The sequence below is a fragment of the Lupinus angustifolius genome, chromosome LG16 (assembly GCF_001865875.1).
Source record: "Lupinus angustifolius cultivar Tanjil chromosome LG16, LupAngTanjil_v1.0, whole genome shotgun sequence".
Classification (NCBI taxonomy): Eukaryota; Viridiplantae; Streptophyta; class Magnoliopsida; order Fabales; family Fabaceae; genus Lupinus; species Lupinus angustifolius.
This window is the reverse complement of record NC_032024.1, coordinates 15,501,546-15,523,165: the sequence shown is the minus strand read 5'-3', so window position 1 is coordinate 15,523,165 and position 21,620 is coordinate 15,501,546. Positions and strand designations below refer to the sequence as shown.

General features: G+C 32.8%; 3 protein-coding genes and 1 long non-coding RNA gene across 7 annotated transcripts in view; 2 read left to right on the top strand and 2 right to left on the bottom strand.

Moving 5' to 3' along the window:
• LOC109330152 (dr1-associated corepressor homolog) lies at nucleotides 4,439-11,918 on the top strand. Of its 3 annotated transcripts, XM_019564205.1 has the most exons (7): nucleotides 4,439-4,449; nucleotides 8,101-8,104; nucleotides 9,445-9,517; nucleotides 9,611-9,704; nucleotides 10,325-10,447; nucleotides 10,727-10,787; nucleotides 11,182-11,918. In XM_019564205.1, exons 3-7 carry the CDS (start codon nucleotides 9,463-9,465, stop codon nucleotides 11,650-11,652), a joined length of 804 nt encoding a protein of 267 aa, XP_019419750.1. In that variant the 5' UTR covers nucleotides 4,439-4,449; nucleotides 8,101-8,104; nucleotides 9,445-9,462; the 3' UTR covers nucleotides 11,653-11,918. The 3 variants fall into 3 exon arrangements, with proteins under 3 accessions (XP_019419750.1, XP_019419748.1, XP_019419749.1); XM_019564203.1 differs by lacking the exons at nucleotides 4,439-4,449; nucleotides 8,101-8,104 and adding an exon at nucleotides 7,416-7,608; XM_019564204.1 differs by lacking the exons at nucleotides 4,439-4,449; nucleotides 8,101-8,104 and adding an exon at nucleotides 8,543-9,040.
• Nucleotides 4,810-5,595, top strand: LOC109329362 (zinc finger protein 3-like). The gene has a single exon (XM_019563030.1). It carries the CDS (start codon nucleotides 4,810-4,812, stop codon nucleotides 5,593-5,595), a length of 786 nt encoding a protein of 261 aa, XP_019418575.1.
• Nucleotides 13,243-15,785, bottom strand: LOC109330153 (50S ribosomal protein L18-like). 2 transcript variants are annotated; one of them, XR_002105632.1, is made up of 3 exons: nucleotides 15,611-15,785; nucleotides 13,501-14,018; nucleotides 13,243-13,357 (listed from the first exon to the last, which is right to left on the bottom strand). XR_002105632.1 is itself a non-coding variant. In XM_019564207.1 (2 exons), the coding sequence occupies exons 1-2, from the start codon at nucleotides 15,719-15,721 to the stop codon at nucleotides 13,566-13,568; spliced, it is 564 nt and encodes a 187-aa protein (XP_019419752.1). In that variant the 5' UTR covers nucleotides 15,722-15,785; the 3' UTR covers nucleotides 13,243-13,565. The 2 variants fall into 2 exon arrangements, 1 of the variants encoding a protein (XP_019419752.1); XM_019564207.1 differs by having other exon boundaries at nucleotides 13,243-14,018.
• The window catches only part of LOC109330154, a 14,083-nt gene continuing 9,439 nt past the window's right edge, over nucleotides 16,977-21,620 (bottom strand). The window contains exon 3 of the long non-coding RNA XR_002105633.1: nucleotides 16,977-16,990. This is a non-coding gene — a long non-coding RNA (uncharacterized LOC109330154). The remainder of the gene's footprint in view (nucleotides 16,991-21,620) is intronic.

Sequence of the window (21,620 nt, the reverse complement as noted above, 5' to 3'; positions counted from 1 at the left end):
TTTCTCTAATGTCTCTCATACCTCTGTTGGTGACATCAGATCCATAACATGATACATCATCTCATCTGATAGACAAAGCCTTATGGTTTCCGCAGGCTTCTCCTTCAACTCTTCCCAATCCAGTTGATTCATACCCTCTGGTTTATTCTCACGTAGCGCCTTTGATAGACCTTGTTGAGCCAACACATCCTTAACCCTCCTTTGCCACAATCCGAAATTACCAGTTCCATCGAACTTCCCCACCTCGAATTTGGCACCTGGGTTAAGAGCCATCTGATACCAATTGTTGGGAACAAGCGAACAATCAAATAGTAAAGAGTATAGAGACAAGAGAATAACACAAGAGATTTGGTAACGAGGTTCGGCCAATTGTGCCTACGTCCCCGGGAGCGTTGAGCGGCTACCACTATATATTATTAGAGAATAAGGATTAGTGTTTTACTATTCTTCTCCTTGTTACATTAGGTTTACATAACATCAATATATATAGCCCTCTACCCCAATCCTTTTACATCAGCCCAAGCACATAACTTGTATTGCTGTTATCTAGAGATATGAGTCATTGCACAACAAATAACTAGAATATTATCCTTTTTTTTAAAGTCTTAATTAGAATTATTTTTGGTATTACCAATGATATCTCTTCATTTCTTTTGGTAAGGAACTAATCTTTTTCGAGGTTTGTGGTTATCCATCTCAACTCAACAAGTGTCGCTTCCAAGAATCGAACTCTTAACCTTGGGGAATATGGCCTTACACCACTGGACTAATACCTTGTTGATAAGTCTTAATTATAATGAATAATATTTTTTGAAAATCAACCACATTCTCATAAATGTTTCATGAGAAGCAAACAATACAATTAGAAAAGCTACCAAAACTTGCTTGGGGAGTACGTTCATGGGCATCACATTCTTCATAATGAGAAAAAAAACATTCCTTGTGCCAAACACCTTTTTAGACAACTTCAAAATTTCTAATGAGTATATTGACTAAAAAATCATTTTAATGACATTTTAAGTTTCCCTCTAAACATTGAAATAGACAAGATATACATAAGAATGATGTTGAATTACGTTTAGCAAGAATTAGTTACTGATTAAAACTTTCTCTCTCTTACGGGACATCGCTTAGACAAGTGAATATTGATTGACAAATAAGCATTGGTGCGTTGTGACAAACATATTTTAAGACATTATGTTTTAAGGTTCACTTTTAATTGATGAAAGTATGGATGTAAAAAATAATTTCATTCTTTCCCCGACACTAATTAGATTAATCTTTGTTAAGTTTCTATATATATATATTAATAATATTTAATATGTATACATTAACTGTATGAATATTAATCATTTATGTGTTAATTATTATTGACTATCAAACAAAGTAATATAAATTAACAATAGATGATGTGCTGACAGTGTAAAAAACTTTATACTGACAATACACCAATTTTAAACTCATAAGATAAACATGGATATCTTATATTTCTCTCTCCATTTTTCCTTCACCCAAAGTGTGGCTAAGAGGAGAGTGAAATAGTGGACAAGTATATTTAAATAGTTAAGATTAATAATCAAGGCTGTCATTGTCTAATTGGAGTAAGAATTATTTGATCCTTCTCTGAATTCCTTTTACAAAAAGGTGGAAGTTATGATTTGATCGATCAGAAAATGATTTGTTGTTAAAAAAATATGCACTTAATTAGTTTTGCTCTGTGTTTGAAAGTAAACTAGTTACTTATGCTAATGAGATTACTTGCCTTAAAAAATGGCAAGCAAAAGTAAGTATATGAGGAGGGATCTAGTTACTCTAAGGTTATGATGGGAAGTAAGTGAATCCCCACTCTAAGCATATATGTGTATAAATGACTTCAAAGCATATTTTTGTTATTCTTATTGTTAATTTGACATCTATATTAAACATTTAAAGGGAAGTATATATGCAAAATAACAAAGATGTAAAAGAGATAATTATATTAACTAGCGTTTTAATTCATTTTTTTCATTCTTCCCATTTTTGTAAAAATAAAAATAAGCAAGTAATAGAAAATCACACATCATTATCATTAAAATTCCAACAATTATAAAGAGAAAAGACTCAAGAAAAAATCCCAAAAAAATTAAGAGAAGAAGAAAAAAATAAAGACACAAGAAAGAAAATGAATAAATATAGGAAATAGGAGGACTAGGATCTAGAGAAAAAAGAATCATTATATATGTCAAGAAACACTCAAAATAAGAAATGTCTGAGTTTCAATATAACATTTTCCTAATAATAAACTATGCTTCAAGCATAGCCAACTTTAGATTTTGAGAGTAGGTTGTTTGAATGAAAACATTTTAGTCCATAAAAAGGAAAAGTGATACTCATAACTCAGGAGATGATGATGGAGTATCATCTTTTTCACTAGAGGGAAAACATCATTCTCATGATATTCATCCATAAGGTAGATGGGTATATATTTGATCCATCCTTGTACAATAAAATATACATATTTAAGATTATTTCTAGAGGTTTGATATGGATGTTTTTATTGAGGATGTTTTTGATACTTGGTTGAGATGCTAGAAAGGCCATAATTGAAAGAATTCCGGTTTAGGATCAAAGAACATTCTCATAGAGATGGAGTTAGAAAATGGGGCTTGGTGTGTTTTGCAAGAGAGGCAAAGGATAACTTAAATAGATTCTAGGAGAAAATATTCTCCCAAAGATTGAATTGATGGGATAGTCAATTGGCTTGATTCCTTTTTCCTTCAAGTCAAAGGGTTAGTGTGAGAATTGAATTTTGGAGGGGAAAGAAAATGAATGTTTGAGAATCATGAAATACATCTATGAGATGACTCTCAAGCCTTCCATTTCCCTTCCTTCCCCTCCAAAAGTCAACTTCCAAACAAACCCTAACAGTGTTTTTAGGAGTTGGTGGTTTTTAGAGGGGAATGAACGGAAAAGAAAAATATTGAGAATGTTTGAAATATATTATTATATGAAGTCACACATTGTCTAACATTTAGAATAAAGTAGAATATCAATGTTATATATTGGATTGATGTATCTTGTTATAATGAGCACTAGATATAAGCACCAAATAGAAACACCTCATGGGCAGTTAGGCCCATGAGTGTGTTAGGGTTTGTAATCTTTATTCTCTATTTTAGTAGTTGTTCAACGCTCCTGATGATGTAGTCACAATTAGTCGAATCCCGTTACCAAATTCTCTTGTTTCTTCTCTTCTATTTATTTTATTCACTTTATTTGATTGTTTGTGACCAACGCTGCGCAACGATCACTTCCGTTGCACCAACAAAAGACTTGAGAATCATCTCACAAGTATATTTAATGATTCCTAAATTTTTTCATTCTCACTCTCCAAAAATCAACTCGCAAATATAGAGTTTTTCTCAATTATAGAAGTGTTTCATAAATTGGATGGTTGTAAAGGACATCATATGAGTAAAGAGTATGTTTCTTGAAAACGTAAAACATTGTATTATGACTCAAAGATATTAGAACTGACTCCCTAAGGGAGAATTAATTAACTTCATACAATATAATTAGGTAGAGTCATAAGTGCCACAATCTTTGACACGACTAGACATGTCTAGGAAACATGTGTAGCAGCCAGGTTTTGTTGAGACAAGTAGCATGTAACATGGAATATGAGACATGTTATTCTACCATGAAAACATGTTTAAATTATCTTTCATGAACGTAAACATATCTTATGCTAATGCGTTGGTAAAAATATTAGTATATTGATATTCAATTTTTACAAACTTAATATCAAATACCCCATTTTGGACATAATCACATGTAAAGTGATGTTTGATTTCAAAGTGCTTAGCTTTAGAATGTTAATAAATGAGGGTTTCAGTTAAAATATATAACTCTAATTATTACACCATTCAAATATGTGATGCTCATAAATATAATAATCCGTAAGTTGATATTTTATGATAGAACTTTTTTTTGGGTATAATGTATGACATCCCTTCACCATAAGAATAAAGAATTAATATCTTTCGAAGTGTGTAAATGTCTTTGACAATAAATGTTGTTCATAGAAATGAAATCTTTATATTTTAGTTTATTTGAAAATGCAATTATACTTTATACTACTAGATCAATATCTTGTTAATATTCTAACCATAGTACTTGAGAGCAATAATTATGAACAAGGCAATTGTTGCCTTCTAAAAGCCATATCCCGAAAAAATTGCTTTGAAGTAATCATGCAACGAATTTTCCAACTATGTCCGAAGACATTTAAACGCAGAAAAGTACAGTACAATAGATCATTCATGGAAGCAAACAATTATACCCCAAATTACTTCCATTGATTTATTTGCTAGAAAAGATCTTAAACATCTTAATGATTTTACTTCAAGTAATTTCGAAGTTACCAATTTTACTTATTGATTGACATCATATGTGAACTACATCAAAGTTGTGATGCACTTAAATTACTCATCTCATATTCTCATGATTATGAAGTTTTGAGTATTTGAAATATTAGGTGAATTAGACAACATAGTTAAGATCATTAATTTTATGAAAGTTTAATGTTGTGACAAATCAGTGCAAGCTTGTTCATATCACTTCTTTCCTTAGCTACCATAATGCAAATCATAACTGCAAAATGCATGAGATGACTTCTCTTTTTTTGGGTACATGAGATCACTTTTCTAATAGTGAATGATATTTGCATTAATTGAAATCCTTAATAAATAACCATAGTCATGTCTTTCTCCTTTCAATCTCACATATCCAAAAATTGAAAAGAAAAGTTATTTTTTCTCTTTTGTAGCCATGGCAACAAAAGGTTTTGAACCTTGTCCCTCTGAATCTTCTGCAAGCATGTCTGTCACCTCCAATCATGAAATAGATCATAATGCCTATTGCAATTCAGATTCCCATACGGGGTTGGATTTTGTGAAGCTTTTAAAGGATGGTGATTTGGTTGGTGGGTCCATAGTAGAGCTCGATTTATTCAATAATAACAATGAAGCAAAATATCAGAACATCGAGGAAAAAACATTGGAGTCAAGGACTTTCTTATGCAACTTTTGTAAAAGAAAGTTCTCGACTTCTCAAGCTTTGGGAGGACACCAAAACGCACACAAGCAAGAGCGTGCAATTGCAAAACGTCGCCAAAATGTTGATACTAATACTTTGGGCCTCCCTCATTTTCCTTATTACCCTTTTACTAGCCTTTCCACACAACCACCATACCCTTTGTATAGGTCCAATAATAACAGGGCAATAGGACTTGGGGTGCCTTCTTATCCTTGGACCACACCTGGCTTAAGGTATGGTCCTAATGGTGATGGGTGGGCAAGCCCAATGCAAGGGATGCCAAATCAATCATTACCCCTTGATAGGTTGAATAGTATAGAGGGTTTGCAAGCTCATGATCATAGTATTGTTGGTCCTAAACCCCATTTTGGAGATTCTCTTACTAATGTTGCTACTACAAGTTCAAGCTCAGCCATTAAAATGATAACTATGACAAACAAGGATGATCATCATTCCAACAAAGAAGAATTAACCTCCATTCCTAAATGTTCTGTTCTTGATTTGTCACTCAAGCTTTAAAAGTTTTAAATTTTTGTTTCAATTTAGAGAATTATGTTATCAATGTTCTAGTTTGATTGGTTTACTCTAGCTCTAGTTAAAAATTAAATTATATGGGTGTTTTTGTATTTTTTTGTAGCTTTCAAATTATATATTTATAATAAGAAATTGTTGTTGTATATCCATTTTTTGTTTCTTTTATTTTTTTCACTTTTTTAATGTAGATTATTGATGATGATAAGGGTTTATTATGTTCGGGTAGATATCTATTGTCCTAAAATAATATATCACTCTAGTATCACTGTTTGTGATTGGTCAGAAAAATAATTAATTATTAAAAAATTAATTTAAATATATTTCTCAATCCATCATAATCACTGACACATTGAGTGATACACATTGTGTGATAGCAAATATACTCTCAGTTATCACCTATTTAATCTCTCACTCTTGTTTTGTTAATATTTAATTTAGCATGATCACTAGTCATCATTGCATGTAAGCCCGTCATGCTTGACTCAATTTTTTTTAACTCTTTAATTAGGCCTGAAAACTGAAGCTTATTCATGAGATCAATTAAGCTATAATCAAATGTTTGATACTTTAGACTAATGGTGATTCCAAAAATATTGGAATCCAATACGTTGCATTAAAATATTTATTTCAAATCTAATACGTTGCATTAAAATATTTATTTCAAATCCAATATAACAACTTTTCAATTTAATCTGGTTTGATTAAAATGATATTACTAGTATCATACATAAGAAAAATAATAATATTTAACTAATTTTATTTCAATATATATAGCCTTTTTTATAACTAATAGTTTACATGATTTGGGTGTAGAGAACTAATAGCTTAGAAACCACTTCTACGTATACTTTGTTTATAAATGTATTCTGAATGTTTTTCTAAGCAATGCTAATCTTTCTTCTATATATCATCTCTATATGTAAATGAAAGGGCTTTTTGTTTTGAAAATTTATGTGAAATTGAAACAAATACTCACATACAAATTCTCTAATGATGGCAGTAGAGCGGAGTTAGGTTTGTGCTTACTTAACCTAAATCTAAAATCATATAACCAAATCTGAACAAGGTGTGATTAAAAAAAGATTATCATCCTCGCTCTATTGGGTTTTGTTTAACCCAAACCTATATCAAACTCGTATGAAACTTGCCCTTTATCATTAAAATGGTTATATTTTCCGTTTAGCATTATACATATATTATATATATAAGATAATTTTGTAATTTGACATTTTTATATAAATTAGATTTTAAGTTAAGTTTTGAGTCAAATATCATCTATACCAAATTTGAAGATCAAACCATTATTTGAAATGAGAAAAAACTAAAGCAGATTTTCCCTATTAATTTTGAATTAAGTTTGAACCAGTATCTAGAATTTGGGATTAGCATAAAGGCCTAACCTCTCATCCTCATATTGTGTTTAAAATGTAAAAAAAAAAATGATAACATCCTACATGTATGGTTCAAGAAAGACATTACTACATTTCCAAAAAAAATGTTTAATTTTATAAAATATTTCCATTCATAATATTAAACTACCATCATCACAATTAATTTATCTCATATAGTTTAAATATAATTTATAGGAAATATGACAAGTAATTATTGAAAAATTAAAACATAAAATTTATAAATAAACATAAAAAATAATTATTTTCATGTAAATCACTCACATGTTTATAGAAACATGTATGATCAAGTTATTATTAATTGAGAAAATAAAGTATTAAAATAAATTCAAATAAAGAAAAAGAAAAAAAATTCATAAATAAACAATGTATGAAAAGTTTAAAACTATACTTCAAACTCGTACGGACAAATATTCCGCTGAATCTAAACCTAGTTAGTTTCAGAGACAGGATCTGATGATGGGTATCTTAAACTTTGTCCTCTGAATCATTTCCTGTTCAAAGTTTCAATTTTGTCTCTTTTTGGTTCCTCTCTTTGTCTCTCTCCTCTGATAATATGAAGAAGAAGCTCGATACCCGTTTTCCTGCTGTAAGTGATTTTCTACTTTCTATTAATTTTTCGGTAAACAATGCAAAGTGATGGGATATTTTATAACTTGGTCGAAATTTCTTATCTGGGTTTATGATAATTGAATGTTTCTGGGTCGTTTGTAGAATTGGCTAGAGTTACATACTTTGTGTGAATGTTTGGTATATTTTTTGGGAGTTCTTTATTTTTGGTGATAATTGAAGTAGATTGCTAGAGTTACATACTTGGTTTACAGTCATGTTTTTTGATAGGCAATGTTTTTTACGCGAGGGGAGAAATTGTGCATCTGGGTTTGAACTTTGAACCCAAATGCTCATACTTTTATGTTCTGTAACTCTATCGAATGAGCTGACTCTTCGGTCGGGTTTATAGTGATGTTAGATTTTAGTTTTTTGGATTTTGTTCTGGGGAAGTACCTGGAAGTCATAGCACTTCAATGGAAGCGGCTGAGTGTACCTGCAAAGACACTTTCACACCCAATTGGTGTAGGAGATAGGTATTTAAAATGAGGTTTCCTTCTTTCCTTATAGCTGAAGGGTGCCTGTGTGTCAGTTTAGGGGTGAGTTTATCACATTGGTGGGCCTGAGAATCTCGTTTGGTCTTGGTCAGCGAGATTCTGGGGGCATATGGAAGATCCCTTGTGTTCATTGATATGTCACATGTTGAAGATTGGTGGTGGTTGAGGTTCTAGAAGGTTTGGTTCCTAGAGAACTTGGACCTCAGTTTGGGTTAAGCAGAAGTTGACGCATATGGATAGATCGGTGCAAGCAACAGCCTATCGGCCATTGGGCTCAGTCACCTTTGGAGGGAGAGTTGGCATTTGGGCTTCATGCTGTTGTGACAGCTCGATCTTTGGGTATGAACAACTGTTTGGCTTGTGTGATTTTTTGCTTTAGGATTTTTTGATCATAGTTGGTATCAAAACTTAATGGCAATTAGGGTACAATTTAATCTTATTCTATCAAAACTTGCACAGCTAACCTGCATGTTTTCAATCATTAACAATGAAGTTGGTGAAAGAAATGATACTAAAACATGAAAATGACAGCCTATGAAGTACTGATATGTGCTTCTCCTTCCCATATCCATATTGACATGCTCCGGTACGTATTGGTGTAGTATCCGAACTGTTTTTTGTTTTCTTTTTAAATTTATTTTGTAACTCCGATATGCCCCCGATGTGGTTGGATTCACATCCTCAGATTCCAATACGACAGACTTAACATGGAAGGACCAACTCTTCGGATTCTCTGTCTATATAAATGCAACAAATGCAACACAGATGACGAAGATGTTGCCGTCATCCAGAGCTGCAACGTCTAGCATGAAGAGGAGGATGACAGATGACTGCTGACTTGAGGCAGATGCGCAGAGCTTCTTCACTTTGATATTTTATGACCTAAAGTCTGAATAAATTTTTGGTCATTATTTGGTATGGAAGAAATGTTGTCGTTTTGGTATTCAAAAACCAAAATTTGACTGTGTTTTTCTTCAATTACATGTCTGAATGTTAGGTTTTCTCATAACTCATGTGCAGGTTGTGCAAAGGTGCACTGCAATTATCTATTTATTATGTACCCTAGATGCACTATATTCTATTCTTTTCAAGAATAGTCATATTGCCGATGTATTGTATTGTATCCAATGGCCGTATTGTACCTGTGCATCATCGACGGCAGCACCACTTGATGGCTTAGAACTTTAGAAGCAAATATACCCCCTTGTCTGTTGGATATTTTAGAACCATACTATCTTCACTGATAGGAGTATTAAAATGTAATTAGATTCTGTTATGGTCTTCTACTGAACTGTTGAAACAATACTTTTGCATTGTAGGCTCGAATAAAGAAGATAATGCAGACAGACGAGGACGTCGGAAAGATAGCCCTAGCAGTTCCTGTTTTAGTGTGTGAGTTGCTTTTTTCCTGCTTAACTTAACTCGTGGCTGCAACTGGGTCTTTATTGTCATATGTACTTGACATCATTATTGAATCGTTTACAGCTAAAGCTCTGGAGTTATTTTTGCAAGATCTTTGTGACCGAACTTATGAAATAACTCTTCAGAGAGGAGCAAAGACCATGAATGCATTGCATCTGTAAGTCAAGGAATATTATGATTGATACTGTTTCTTCAAGTAGCACTTTAGGCTTGAAGTGTGTCCATTCGTTGACCTATTTTACCTTGTACTGAAATTTGATTTACATAAAAGTAGAAGTTTCAAAAAACCTCCACCTTATCACTTATGATCAAACCATCTTAAATATTGAGCTACTAGATTTTGTATCTAACAGATTTCGTTAGAGTTTATTGAAATTGATCACTTGATTGAAATGTCCTTCTAATTGGAAGACACCATTCCAGATGTTTCTTGAGCGTTGTGGCTTATGAGACAAGAATCATACAATTAGCTTACTTAATATTATCAGTGCTGACAACTGAATAGACCAGTTCATTCTTTAGCTTGATTTAATCAAACATTCTACTCATATTTTTTGCACTTTGATTCTAGAAAGTGAAGTGTTGTGATGCACCCTTCCTGATTCGCAAATCAGTTAATGCATATTCAAGTGTTTTTTATCATGTTTCTGCCTTTCTGTTACACTTTCCTTTTTATACATACCTTAGGATAATTCAAATTCCAATGACATTTATAAATTTTCGTTTAATTTCAATTTTGTTTTGCAATGCCTCAAGAGAGTTTTATGTGGATTGCAGAAAACATTGTGTACAAAGCTATAATGTCTTTGACTTTCTGAGAGACATTGTTAGTAGGGTTCCTGACTATGGCCATGGCCATTCTGAGGCTGGTGTTGATGATCGTGCCCTTTCAAAGAGAAGGTCTGAAGTCCAATAAGCTTTATCTTTTTCTTTTTCTTTGCCCTTCTGATTTATCTACACAAGGGGTGAGTTTGGCGCAACGGTAAGGTTGCTGCTTAATGATCATGAGGCCACGAGTTCAAATCCTGGAAATAGCCTCTCCCCTTGTGGATGTAAGGCTGCGTACATGTACCCTCCCCAGACTCCACTAAGTGGAAGCCTTGTGCACTGGATCCCTTTTTTCTGATTTATCTATGCATATGAGCAATTAACACAGTTGTGAATGCTATACTTTACCAGGAAAGCTGCTGCGGGTGATGATTGCAATGACAGTGATGAAGAAGCTAAGAGGATTAAAATGGTAAATTGCACTTTTATGGAAACCTTGATGATTCTTAGTTACTTACAAACAGAGACACACCCACTCACGTTGACAATAGTGCAATAATTGTCACACTTACACCATCTAGTAACTCATTGGAGAAAATGATTTCCGTTAATCTGTATCGAATTATATATAGTTATAATGTTGAACTTTCACAGTAAATATCATAAATTTAAACACCTGAGTATGTGTCAACATGTCTTGCACCATAAATTTGTGCAAAAAAGCAAACTTTTGGAGTTCAATAACTGTAAATTCTAATCTAATTACTTGTCATTTATTAGACCAAAAGACAACCTGAAGCCTTGTGTGGAAGGAAAAATGTCTTGCACTTTTATTGTTTTGGCATGACATTTTTGTTTTATTGCAGCTTGAATTGGGCCATACAGGCAGTACCGGTAGGGGAAGAGGCCGAGGTAGAGGAAGAGGCCATGGTCGAGGGGCTCGAACTATAGAGAGAGAGACCCATCATCAGCAGGTTGAATCTGAGCCTTTCACTTTTGTTCAACCCAATAGCAAAGATGTTCCTAATACAAGCATGGCAATAGACAATGGTCCAGAATCCAAAGAATTATCTAAGGAGAACATTCCAGTTCCTGAGGAAAATACTCAATCGCTCCATAACATTGATCTAAATGCCAACTTAAATGAAAACGAGGACAAAAATTCTTGCGCGGCAGCTCAAGCCTCATTGTCTGAACCTGCAACAGAGACTAAGCATGAAGAAATTCCAGGTTGGTCCCTTGCTGATGTGGAGATGATGGCTATTGATACTACACAGCTTGCAAACCTTGGTAGTCGACAAGAAGAGGATGAGGAAGATTATGACGAGGAAGGTTAAATAATATGCACTCCAGAGAACTCGTGATAACAGATGAATAAGTATATACTAGTGTTTTGATGACTGTCTACTAGTAGTTAGAACTTATGTCCTATGCTAGGTATATGAATGACCCCTTTCTTTTTATCTAGCATGTCTATGTTAGCACATATTCTTGTGTAACAGATGTAGCTTTCTCAGTGTTAACTAGAAATGTTAGCTTCTTGCACTTTTTTGTACTGGATTAAACTCTTGGTTAAGTTTTACTTGCTAGCTGATTTCATTGTGTTGTGTTATTTAAGGGGTTTCTACTTTTCGATGCTAATAAAATCAGAAGGAAATGTTATCATGCCCTTGGCCTGATGAGGAGAAAAGAGTGTCTGCCCTTACCAGAAAACTTCAAACTTGTTTCCCAAAGTGATGTCTACTAGGTTTGAAGGCATTATAAAAAAACAAATTCCCAAATTATCAACTTGCATCTTTCCATCCATTAAACCAATAGTATATGTTAACTAACTACAAACCATAAATCAAGACAGTTAATTAAAATCAAATTATCATTTCATCAAAAGTTCCAAAGCATTAGAACAAAAAGATAATCTAAACGGACACAACTCGGGATTCATCGACGGCAAAATGAAGAGCCGAGATGACACGGGTGCAAGCGGAGCTTCCAACTGATCTCCATGATAAGGCTGCCTTTGATTATAATCAGACAAAGCACTAGAAGCATAATGTGTAGTGTAGCCTATCATCAACAGTCTCTCACAAATGCAATTTACCACTCCCAATTAATGTTCTTTCTACAATCAAATACAAGTTTGAAGAGGTTTCCCCTCTACTTAGGTCGCATATATGCATCCCTTGGATAAGCACCATAGCAATAGGCATGATAAGGATCTTTTGTATGGTCAGAAATAGTTTTGATATTGACTCTCGTTTAACGAAGAGACTCAGCACAAAAACTGAATTCAAAATGTGCAGAGAGACATTGCTCCTGTAGATAGGATCCAAGTTATGAAGATGTTCATAATCTCTCTGAAGATGTTCATAATCTCTCTAGTAAGGTTCCAATATAGGATTAAGATGAGATGATCACAATTATTATTGGATCAATATTTAATATTGTTACGTAGGAGTATTTGTTTTCTATGTTGAATTGAATGATCTAATGTATTAAATTATTGAGTAAATACATATTTTAATCCATCATGTTTTTTCGATTTTACTAGTTTCATTTCTTAATAATTGAAAAACCCAAAATAGTCCCTAAATATTTCAAATGTGAATCAAATTATTCATTTTAATATATTTTACAACATCTCACTAATTTGGCATTACAAATGACTAATTTGACCCACATTAAAAAATTTGAGGAACTAGTTTGGTTTTTCTAATTTTTGTGGAACCAAACCGGTAAGATTGAAAAATATTAGAGACTGAAATATCTATTTACTCAATTACTTCAAGATGCAAAAGTTTGACAAATGAATATTAAAATAAAATAAATTACTTTACTATTCTGAAAGGGGGGAAACATTAAATCATAAAATTAAAAGAGTTCTATTTCATTGTTTTAGCACATTTGCAAAATCAAATGCATTTCCTGTGTGAATGAAAGAAGAAAAAAGGAAGATATGAGTGCTTTAGTGCTTTACCCCCTTGATGACTATAATACAATACATTCCCATTAATTATTTATAGACACATTACTAAGCTAAATGGACATGATTAAACACATGAACAAAGATAATTTGTCTTCAAAGGTGTCTCATTCCACATGAACAATATCTGATTGGCTCAGGACAAGGAATGGGACAATCTTTGAGATATCTGATCTTTGTGCTAAACACATCAGGGCCATGGGGATAGATTGCTTAAGCCAGAATATGAATAACTGAAATGGTAGTATTTGCTAAAAAAAAGTGAACAACTTAATCAAGATAAACCTTGACATCAATCCCATTATCAATAAGTGATTGAACTACAGCTCTGATTTTCCCTTCAAACTTGTCCCTGTCCCTTGGAGTGTAAGAAGCAGTGTAAACATCAGCTTCTCTAGCTCTTTCGGCTAAAATCCGACCAATGGCTATGCATGCAGGTATGTCGGAACGAGACCTTAGAACAGCTTTTATGTCCTTGGAGTTGGTACCAGCAACTGCAACCTGTTTGCTTGTGACCCTATGAGTGAGTGAAGCTGATACGAAGCGTTTCGAGATAAACACATCGAGTGTAAAGGGTTCCATGTAGGCAATTGTTCTTTGTTTGAATGATATATGCTTATTTGGATTCTTTGACTTCTTCCCTTTTAGGTATGTATAAGGTTTGCTGTTGTCATCATCCAAGAAATCCTCTACCCCAAAAAAGCTTCTTGGTGCCAAATGAGCCTGTATTAAATAAATGCATAAATGAGTATTAATACTTCAAATGTGATTCTTCTCCTAAATTGGCATCATTTTCTAAATTTCTTAACTTTGAGTATCTTCATCAGAGCTATAAATTTTCAATGTCATCTTCAATTTCAATTTTGAATCTGATAAAAACCAACTCAACTCAGTGGCATGGTTATATTGCACATATACAACAGGTTAGCAGTTACAAAGTGTTCAATTTGAAAGCTTGAAGTGACTTTAATTGAACAGTTCGGCTATTGGCACGCCTTATTTTGCACATGCATCCTTACAATTGGTAATTCCGCACAAATACCTGGTAATCGGCATGTATTATGCGATGATTAGGGGCACTAGTTGTTGTGTTAATAGCAGGTCATTAAAATGGCAACAATTGTGATCAGCGTGTGTTATGAGGTGATGGAAAACATTAATCCAATATAACTGTTGCAGGACAAAGTAACGATATAATACACGTAAATCACAAGTTAGCTATACACGTCAATCCCTAGTTATCTGCACATTGATTAATTTTCCCAGTCACCGCATGATACTCGTCAATCACTGGTTATTTGCATGTGAGTCACTAATAAGTGTATAAAGGGTGTGCAAAACAAAGTGTGCGAACATATTTTTCCTTCTTTATCTTTAATCTATCCTATTGAAATGCAGTTTCCTTAAGAATAGTAAAAGCCAGACTAGACAGAAGTATATGCAGAATCACTGAATTCATTTAACAAGTGCTTAACATGCATATGTAAGTCTTCAAATGAATGCAATTATCAGGAGAGAGAAAATCATCTCAATCTTAACTAAATTTAGTTAACTACAAGTAATATTGTTAGACTGTAGGAACTATGAATAACGGTCTTGGCATGGTAAGTGATTCCTATATTTAAATCTACAAACTTGTTGGGGATAGACTATGAATCTTATTTCACGAGCTACAAAACTCAGTTTTTGTAAGAATTCTATCAGAAATCCATTTAAAAACTAAAATATTACATGAGCAGAACATTAAAACTATGACCCTCCTTAAAATCTCATTTTCAAATCCAATCCTATAATTAGTAATTAAAAAGGAAATAATGATCATAGTATTGTTCACAGAACAAAAAAACAATGATCATAAACAATCTAAAGCCAACGTAAATTATTACAATGATCAGAACTCAACATGTCAACATATAAAATTAACCAAAGCCAACTTTATAAGCTTTTGGGATTTCATTCTTATTTTAATGATTAGAATCTAACTCCTCAATGTATCCATGAAATCAATGACTTCAATTAGATACATTAATATCCATCACACTATTTAACATTCCACTACAACATATCATACTTCTATCCGAGAATCTTATTTATTAGTTGTTGTCTATCATCTTGTACTGCATCAGTAATTCAGTATGTTCTCAGTTGCAATCAAAATCTTTTTTACAGAATATAGCAAAGTCAGTGGCTTGAATCTTATTCGGCTAAATTATTCAATTCTCGTAAAAACATGTAGATAAGGATTCAAGTCATAGTAAAATAATTAACTTTAAACCAATAAATTAAGCTTTGAGCGGCAGAATTGGAGACTTTACCTGTCCACTGTGGAGATAACATGAGGGCACATAAGTCCAAGGTAAAACTTTGTTTCCTTCACAAGCATAAACACTTGATCTGAAAATTCTGCGGATTGCTTGCTTCAACATGCTTGTTAGACACCACAATAACTCCTAACTAGGAGAAACTAGGCTTAACTGGAAACAAAATATTCTCTGTAAGAAGATAGATTTAAAATTAGGAACCAAATGATGATGATGAGTTGATGACGATGATAACAATAGTTTCAAAATCTTTGAAAGTTAACATACTAAAGTTTAACGAAAGTGAAACTAATTGTGCATTGAGCAAAGCTTTCAATGTTGCCTACACTCCTTATAAGACTAACTAAACCATATAAACTATGTTGACGAAGATCCATCATATCATAATAATATTAAATTTAATACATGATAATACTGCTAAAAGGAGCATCTAATCTAAGAACCAAGAACCCAAAATGTTCTCAGCAAACCAAAACCAAGAATTATATGTTGTCCACTCAACCTTCATTTGAGTGTTTAGGCAACAATTTGGATGGGAAAAAAAATCTCTTTTCGGTCATATTATCAAACAGTCTATGACAAATCACAATCGAGATTGTGATGAGACGGAGGAAAGACTTAAGAAAAAAAGAGTCATCACCAATTTTACTTAAGAAAAACTTGGAAATCGAGAGTGTGCCTTCTCACAACAATAAGGTTGTTGGTCAGTGACCAAGAAGATTCAAATCTCTTCAGTTGCAAGATAAGGCTGCTTACATTAAGCTACCCAGAGCCACTAGAAAAATGAAAGCATAATCAAATATCAGAACATTCCATCTAAACATTTTCATGCGATCATTCTAAACCTTTTTTCTGAACCTTATTGTAAAACCAGCATACTTTGGAACATGAATGATGAGTTATATAAAGGGAATCCTAGCATTTTGTACATCATGTAGAGAATCCCAATAGAGTGAAAATGTACCAATACATAAACATAACATATTCCACAGTTCAAAGCAAACATTAACCGAACTATACAAACCAGAATAACTGCTCTAAGAGTGAAAATGACTGTCCCCTATTCTAAAAAAACAATTAGTAACAACATTTATCACATGGGTAGATTCAAGAGTTGAAGCATAAACTAAATAGGGTTTGAGAAGTTTCAATGAAACTGACCCAAAGTTCTGTTATTTGTGTCTCTACCTCGACTTGTTTCTGTCTTAGGTTGTGTCTGGGTTCGCTACAACAACCATGAAGAGTGCGTTGGGTGCAAGTGTGCTACACAATGATTCGAATCCGGGTCATGGATTGGTTTTGGCCCATTATATATGAGAATATTTGGTTTAGATTAGTTTGTTTTATTTTTTGAAATTTAGATCAATTTAAGAGCTAAAAAGTTAAAAATTGAAAAAAAAAACAACCTTAAAACTTTATAGCACAATTAAGTTCTTAAGTTTTAAAAGTGTATAAAAATGACTACAAACTTATTTAGCGATAAAAATAAGTCGAATCAATATTAACTAAACTTAACGCAATTCATTAAGAATTGACTTGAGCTCAATTTTAAATTGAGCTCAATGTGAACTATATTTTTAGGCATGATACTTTAAACCAAATTTGGCTATATTAGATTTATACATATTAAATATATAATCATATATATATATATATTAAAAATAATTATATAAATATGATTTGTATATTAACATATTATATATTAAAAATAACATTTTCATAAAAATCAAATTAAAAACATAATTTCTCTATAAGTACATGTACATAAGAAAATGAAGAGCTACATAAATTTGAGCTTTGGAGATGTTGTTGAAATAATTATATGGAAACATTGTTTAAATATAAATCATTATAACATTGTTATAAAATATATCAATAATTTTTGGGGGATGTTGCTTAAATATAAAAAAGAGAAGAATTGTTACATAATCAAATTCTATATACAAATTTACAAACAATCAATTTATTCTAGCTAATGTATAATTAATTATTTAAGAATAACTTACATCGATATCCTTCCGGAGTGTAACTTAATTATACTAACCATTTTTTTTGTTTAAAAGATTATACTTATCTATAAGGAGATATCAGTGTAATTTATTATGAGAAAAATGGGTTGTTTAATTTAAGAAGATATAAGTATAATTTACTCAATTATTTCATTTTATTATGTTTCATTAAAAAAATATCTACATGCCATACTCATATTGGATATGTATTGTTTATTAACTAGCTTCCACCCATATGATTTAGACAAGATTAAATCCTTTTTAGTATTTGAGAGAATCCACTTTCGATATTGCCAACTACTAGAGGCTAATATGATAGTGAAGACTTGATGCAACTACTCGGGACTAGGTGATACTATCAATTGAATCGTTCTAATAACTTAAGGATTTAGAGTCAAAGACACAATAAGTCTTCTAAAGCTGAAAATGAGAACACAATAAGACGGAAAAAATTAAATTCATGCATTATGTGAGATACTAACATATTGATCATACAAATTTACTGTCTAAGTATATACTAACGTATTTATCAAGCAAATTTATCATCTTACAAATCATATTAGCCAAAAAAAACTGAAAAAATAAATTCATGCATTAATGTGAGATACTCGATTAAAAAAAATCGTATGGATGATGATGCAAATGTAAGATCAAAGTGGTGTGGATCCTTTAGCAGGTTTTTCTGATGACACAAGACATATTTGGTAATTCTCAAACACTAAGAAGATATCCTTAGTAACCCCATTTGAGCCATAGACTTTATGAAATGAGATTTCTTTCGATTGTCCCATAAAACATCAATAACTCAAGAATAGTAGTTTTTCATAACTTTTCATTGACATTGAATTATAAGGAAATGAATAAACTCTTATGACCCGAAGGATAAAAAATAAAATTCAAGTCAAACAAAATTGTTCGTTGGTCAAAGTGCAAAATAAATTACAAAAAATAAAAGCTCATTGAGAATCATCAATGTCAGATGCAAAAGTTATGACAAAATAAATACACTATCAAAGACCACCAAAAAATCATTCACATCCTATCAAGGAAAGTTATAACATTGGCCTAATACATTACAAAAGTCCAATATAACTCTAGTAATTGAATGTCATGTTAGAAAACTATTGAAAAATAAGACAAAGAAGATAAGAGAAATAGGTATGAGAAACACATAATTGAGCCTTATATCTTTTTTTGGACACCATTAGTCAAGTCATGATACAAGCTTAAAAAGACCTTGTTGATGATCAATTTGCCTAAGATTCACACCATGGTGAGGAAAAGCTGACCCCACGAAAGTGACATTTTGATAAAAATATTTCATATTTAATGCATGGAATACATTACCCCTTAAAATTACCATCATAATCACCACATCCACACTCAAGCCTAAATACAACTTCAATTTCATATTCAATTTAATTACCATTTATAACTCAAACACTTGCCAAATTTGCATGATCATTGTTTTTTTTATTTTTTTAGAGAGTTGTGCATAAAATAAAGAGCACTGAAGCAAAAGAGATATGGACACTCAAACTAGGACAATTTTTGGGATAATTCTTGTAGAAGGCATCTCAAGTTAAAGCCTAGCAGGGCAATTTGAGTAGAAGGTTAACCGCTAGAATCTCAAGTTGGGGCAATATTTGGTGGATCCCATTTTTTTCTCGAATCGAAGAGTTTTGTGAAGCTCAAAATTGTGGCAGTTTTACTTAGGGTGTTAAAAAAAGACGAAAAGAAAAAAGGAAAAACAAAACAAAACAAAAGAAGTGCTAGGTTGAAAACCCGCAAAGACAACCTTAGAAAAGAAGAGCAATGCTTAGTCGAGAACTTAAAAAGGCGACTTGACATCCTTACAAAAAGAGAGAATTCCCGACAAATTGCTCAAGCAAGCAGCTTAGTGGACCTGCTTGACCGCTCAGCCTAACACCAGACAAAGCCTGACACGGTCAGAACATAAGTTTGGCACGGCCAGACACAAGCCTGACACACGCCCAAGCTGCTTAAGCAGGCAGCTCAGCGGTGCCACATGTGTGCTCAACGGTGAACCAGAAACCTGACCAGGTCAGCAAGCACCAAGCCACGTCTCAGTCAACACGGTTAGAGCTGCTCAAGCAGGCAGCTTAACGATGCCACACGTGTCCTCAACGGTGTGCACCCAAAATTAACTTAGCCATCAAGAAATCATGAAGTCATGCATGACTTACTTCAAGTAGCCCACCATAGGCTTTTCAAGAGTAGCTCACATAGCTAGTCCCATAGCTTACAACTAGCCTTGGTGAGTCAAGCTTAAGGAGGTGACCAAGCTACTTGACCAAGTGACCAAACCCATGCTGAAGGGTTTGGTCAGCTGCTGAGCGATGCAAAGAAGCAGATCAGCGGTGGTAGAAAACTCTATAAATAGGAAGACATTTCCTTCATCGAAGAAGAGTAAAAAACTTATTCCCTAAAGAAAAAAAACAATTCTCTCTTCTTATTTCTTAGTTTGAAAGCTTGGTTCATAGAAGCTTTTGAAAGTGCAAAGTGTCAATGATTGCATTAGCAATGTTTTGTCTATATTTTGATGAAGACAAAGAATTAGTTAAAGCTTGAAGATGGCTCAATAATCAATATGTCGAGGGCTCAAGTGGTGTCTTATTAGACTTATGTTATAATTCTTTATTATGTTTTTAGAAGTCTAAGATGCTTCCATAGATATTGAGTCTAGGTTAGGTAAACCTAGGTGTGAGTCTCATAAGATTTAATAAAGTAATTAATCCACTAAAATGAGACATCATCTAGAAATATATGATAATTAGGTTCATGCATTTTATACATTGATTTTATGCATTAAAGGTATTATATTTGGAAATCATGCATTGCATGAGCATATATCACATAAGTAGTTTACCATTTAATCATGTATTAAAAATACACTGGTTAATTGATTAACCCCATGGCTTAATCAATTAACGTAAGTGTTTTCTGTTGTTTTCAACTGCATAACTGAAAAACCATTTTTAGAGGCAAAATATATTTTGTATAAATATTGGCTAATTGTAGAAATGACAAAAAGAGAAAGAAAAAACATAGAGAAAAGATATAGATCATCATTGTTATAATCTATTAGAGAGTGTAGAATTAGGAGAAAGATTAGATCATGGTAAGACTTTAGTTTTCATATTCATATTGCGTGATTCTTTGAAAAGCGTTCTTGCATCATTCTTGTGTTTCTTGAAAAGAAAAAGAAATAGTTCTTTATGATTGCATATTTTCAGAAACCTCATGCATGAACATTCATATTAGACTAGGACGTCTTGTGAGTTCTTTCTTAGGTTTTAGGCTTTGATCTTTATTGTAATATCCGAGTATTAAGTACTCATTAATAACTCAAAGCATTATTATTCAAGGATTGGGAAAATCCTAGCTGCGGTTAGGTAAGATGTTCTTCACACAAAGACTTGGAAGTCTTAAGAAAAAGAGCGATACCTTGGTTGGGGTCGAATCGCGTAAGAAATGTTTTCTTGGGAGGCGGTTTTGGGAAAGGTCAAACCAAGGGTGACGAAGTTCTTTGGGTTCCAAGAAAGGAGCGTTTGAGTCTTGTATTTGGAAGCGTGTATGTAACGTACATTGTGTTCTATAGTGAAGAAGGAAAATCTCCCATATCAGAGGAGAGGACTGGATGTAGTTTTGCAGTGGACAGCAAAACGAACCAGGATAAAATCCCTGCGCAATCGTTTCTATCCTTTTCTCTTTTATATTTCAAGATGTTTTAATGCGAGTTTGGAGCTGATATTTTGCATGCTTATACCTTGCTATGCTCTTGTTAATATTGCATAAAGTATCTGTTGTATATATGTTTGTGTGTTGGTTAATAACTGTGCAAGTTGCTGTTCTGATCATTCTGGTTCTGTTACTGGTTATTCGATTATGAACAATGCTTAATCGATTAATTGGGCATTTTTTAGCAAGTGTGTAAAAACCCAAAAAGTGGAACTTGAGCTCCGCCACACCTA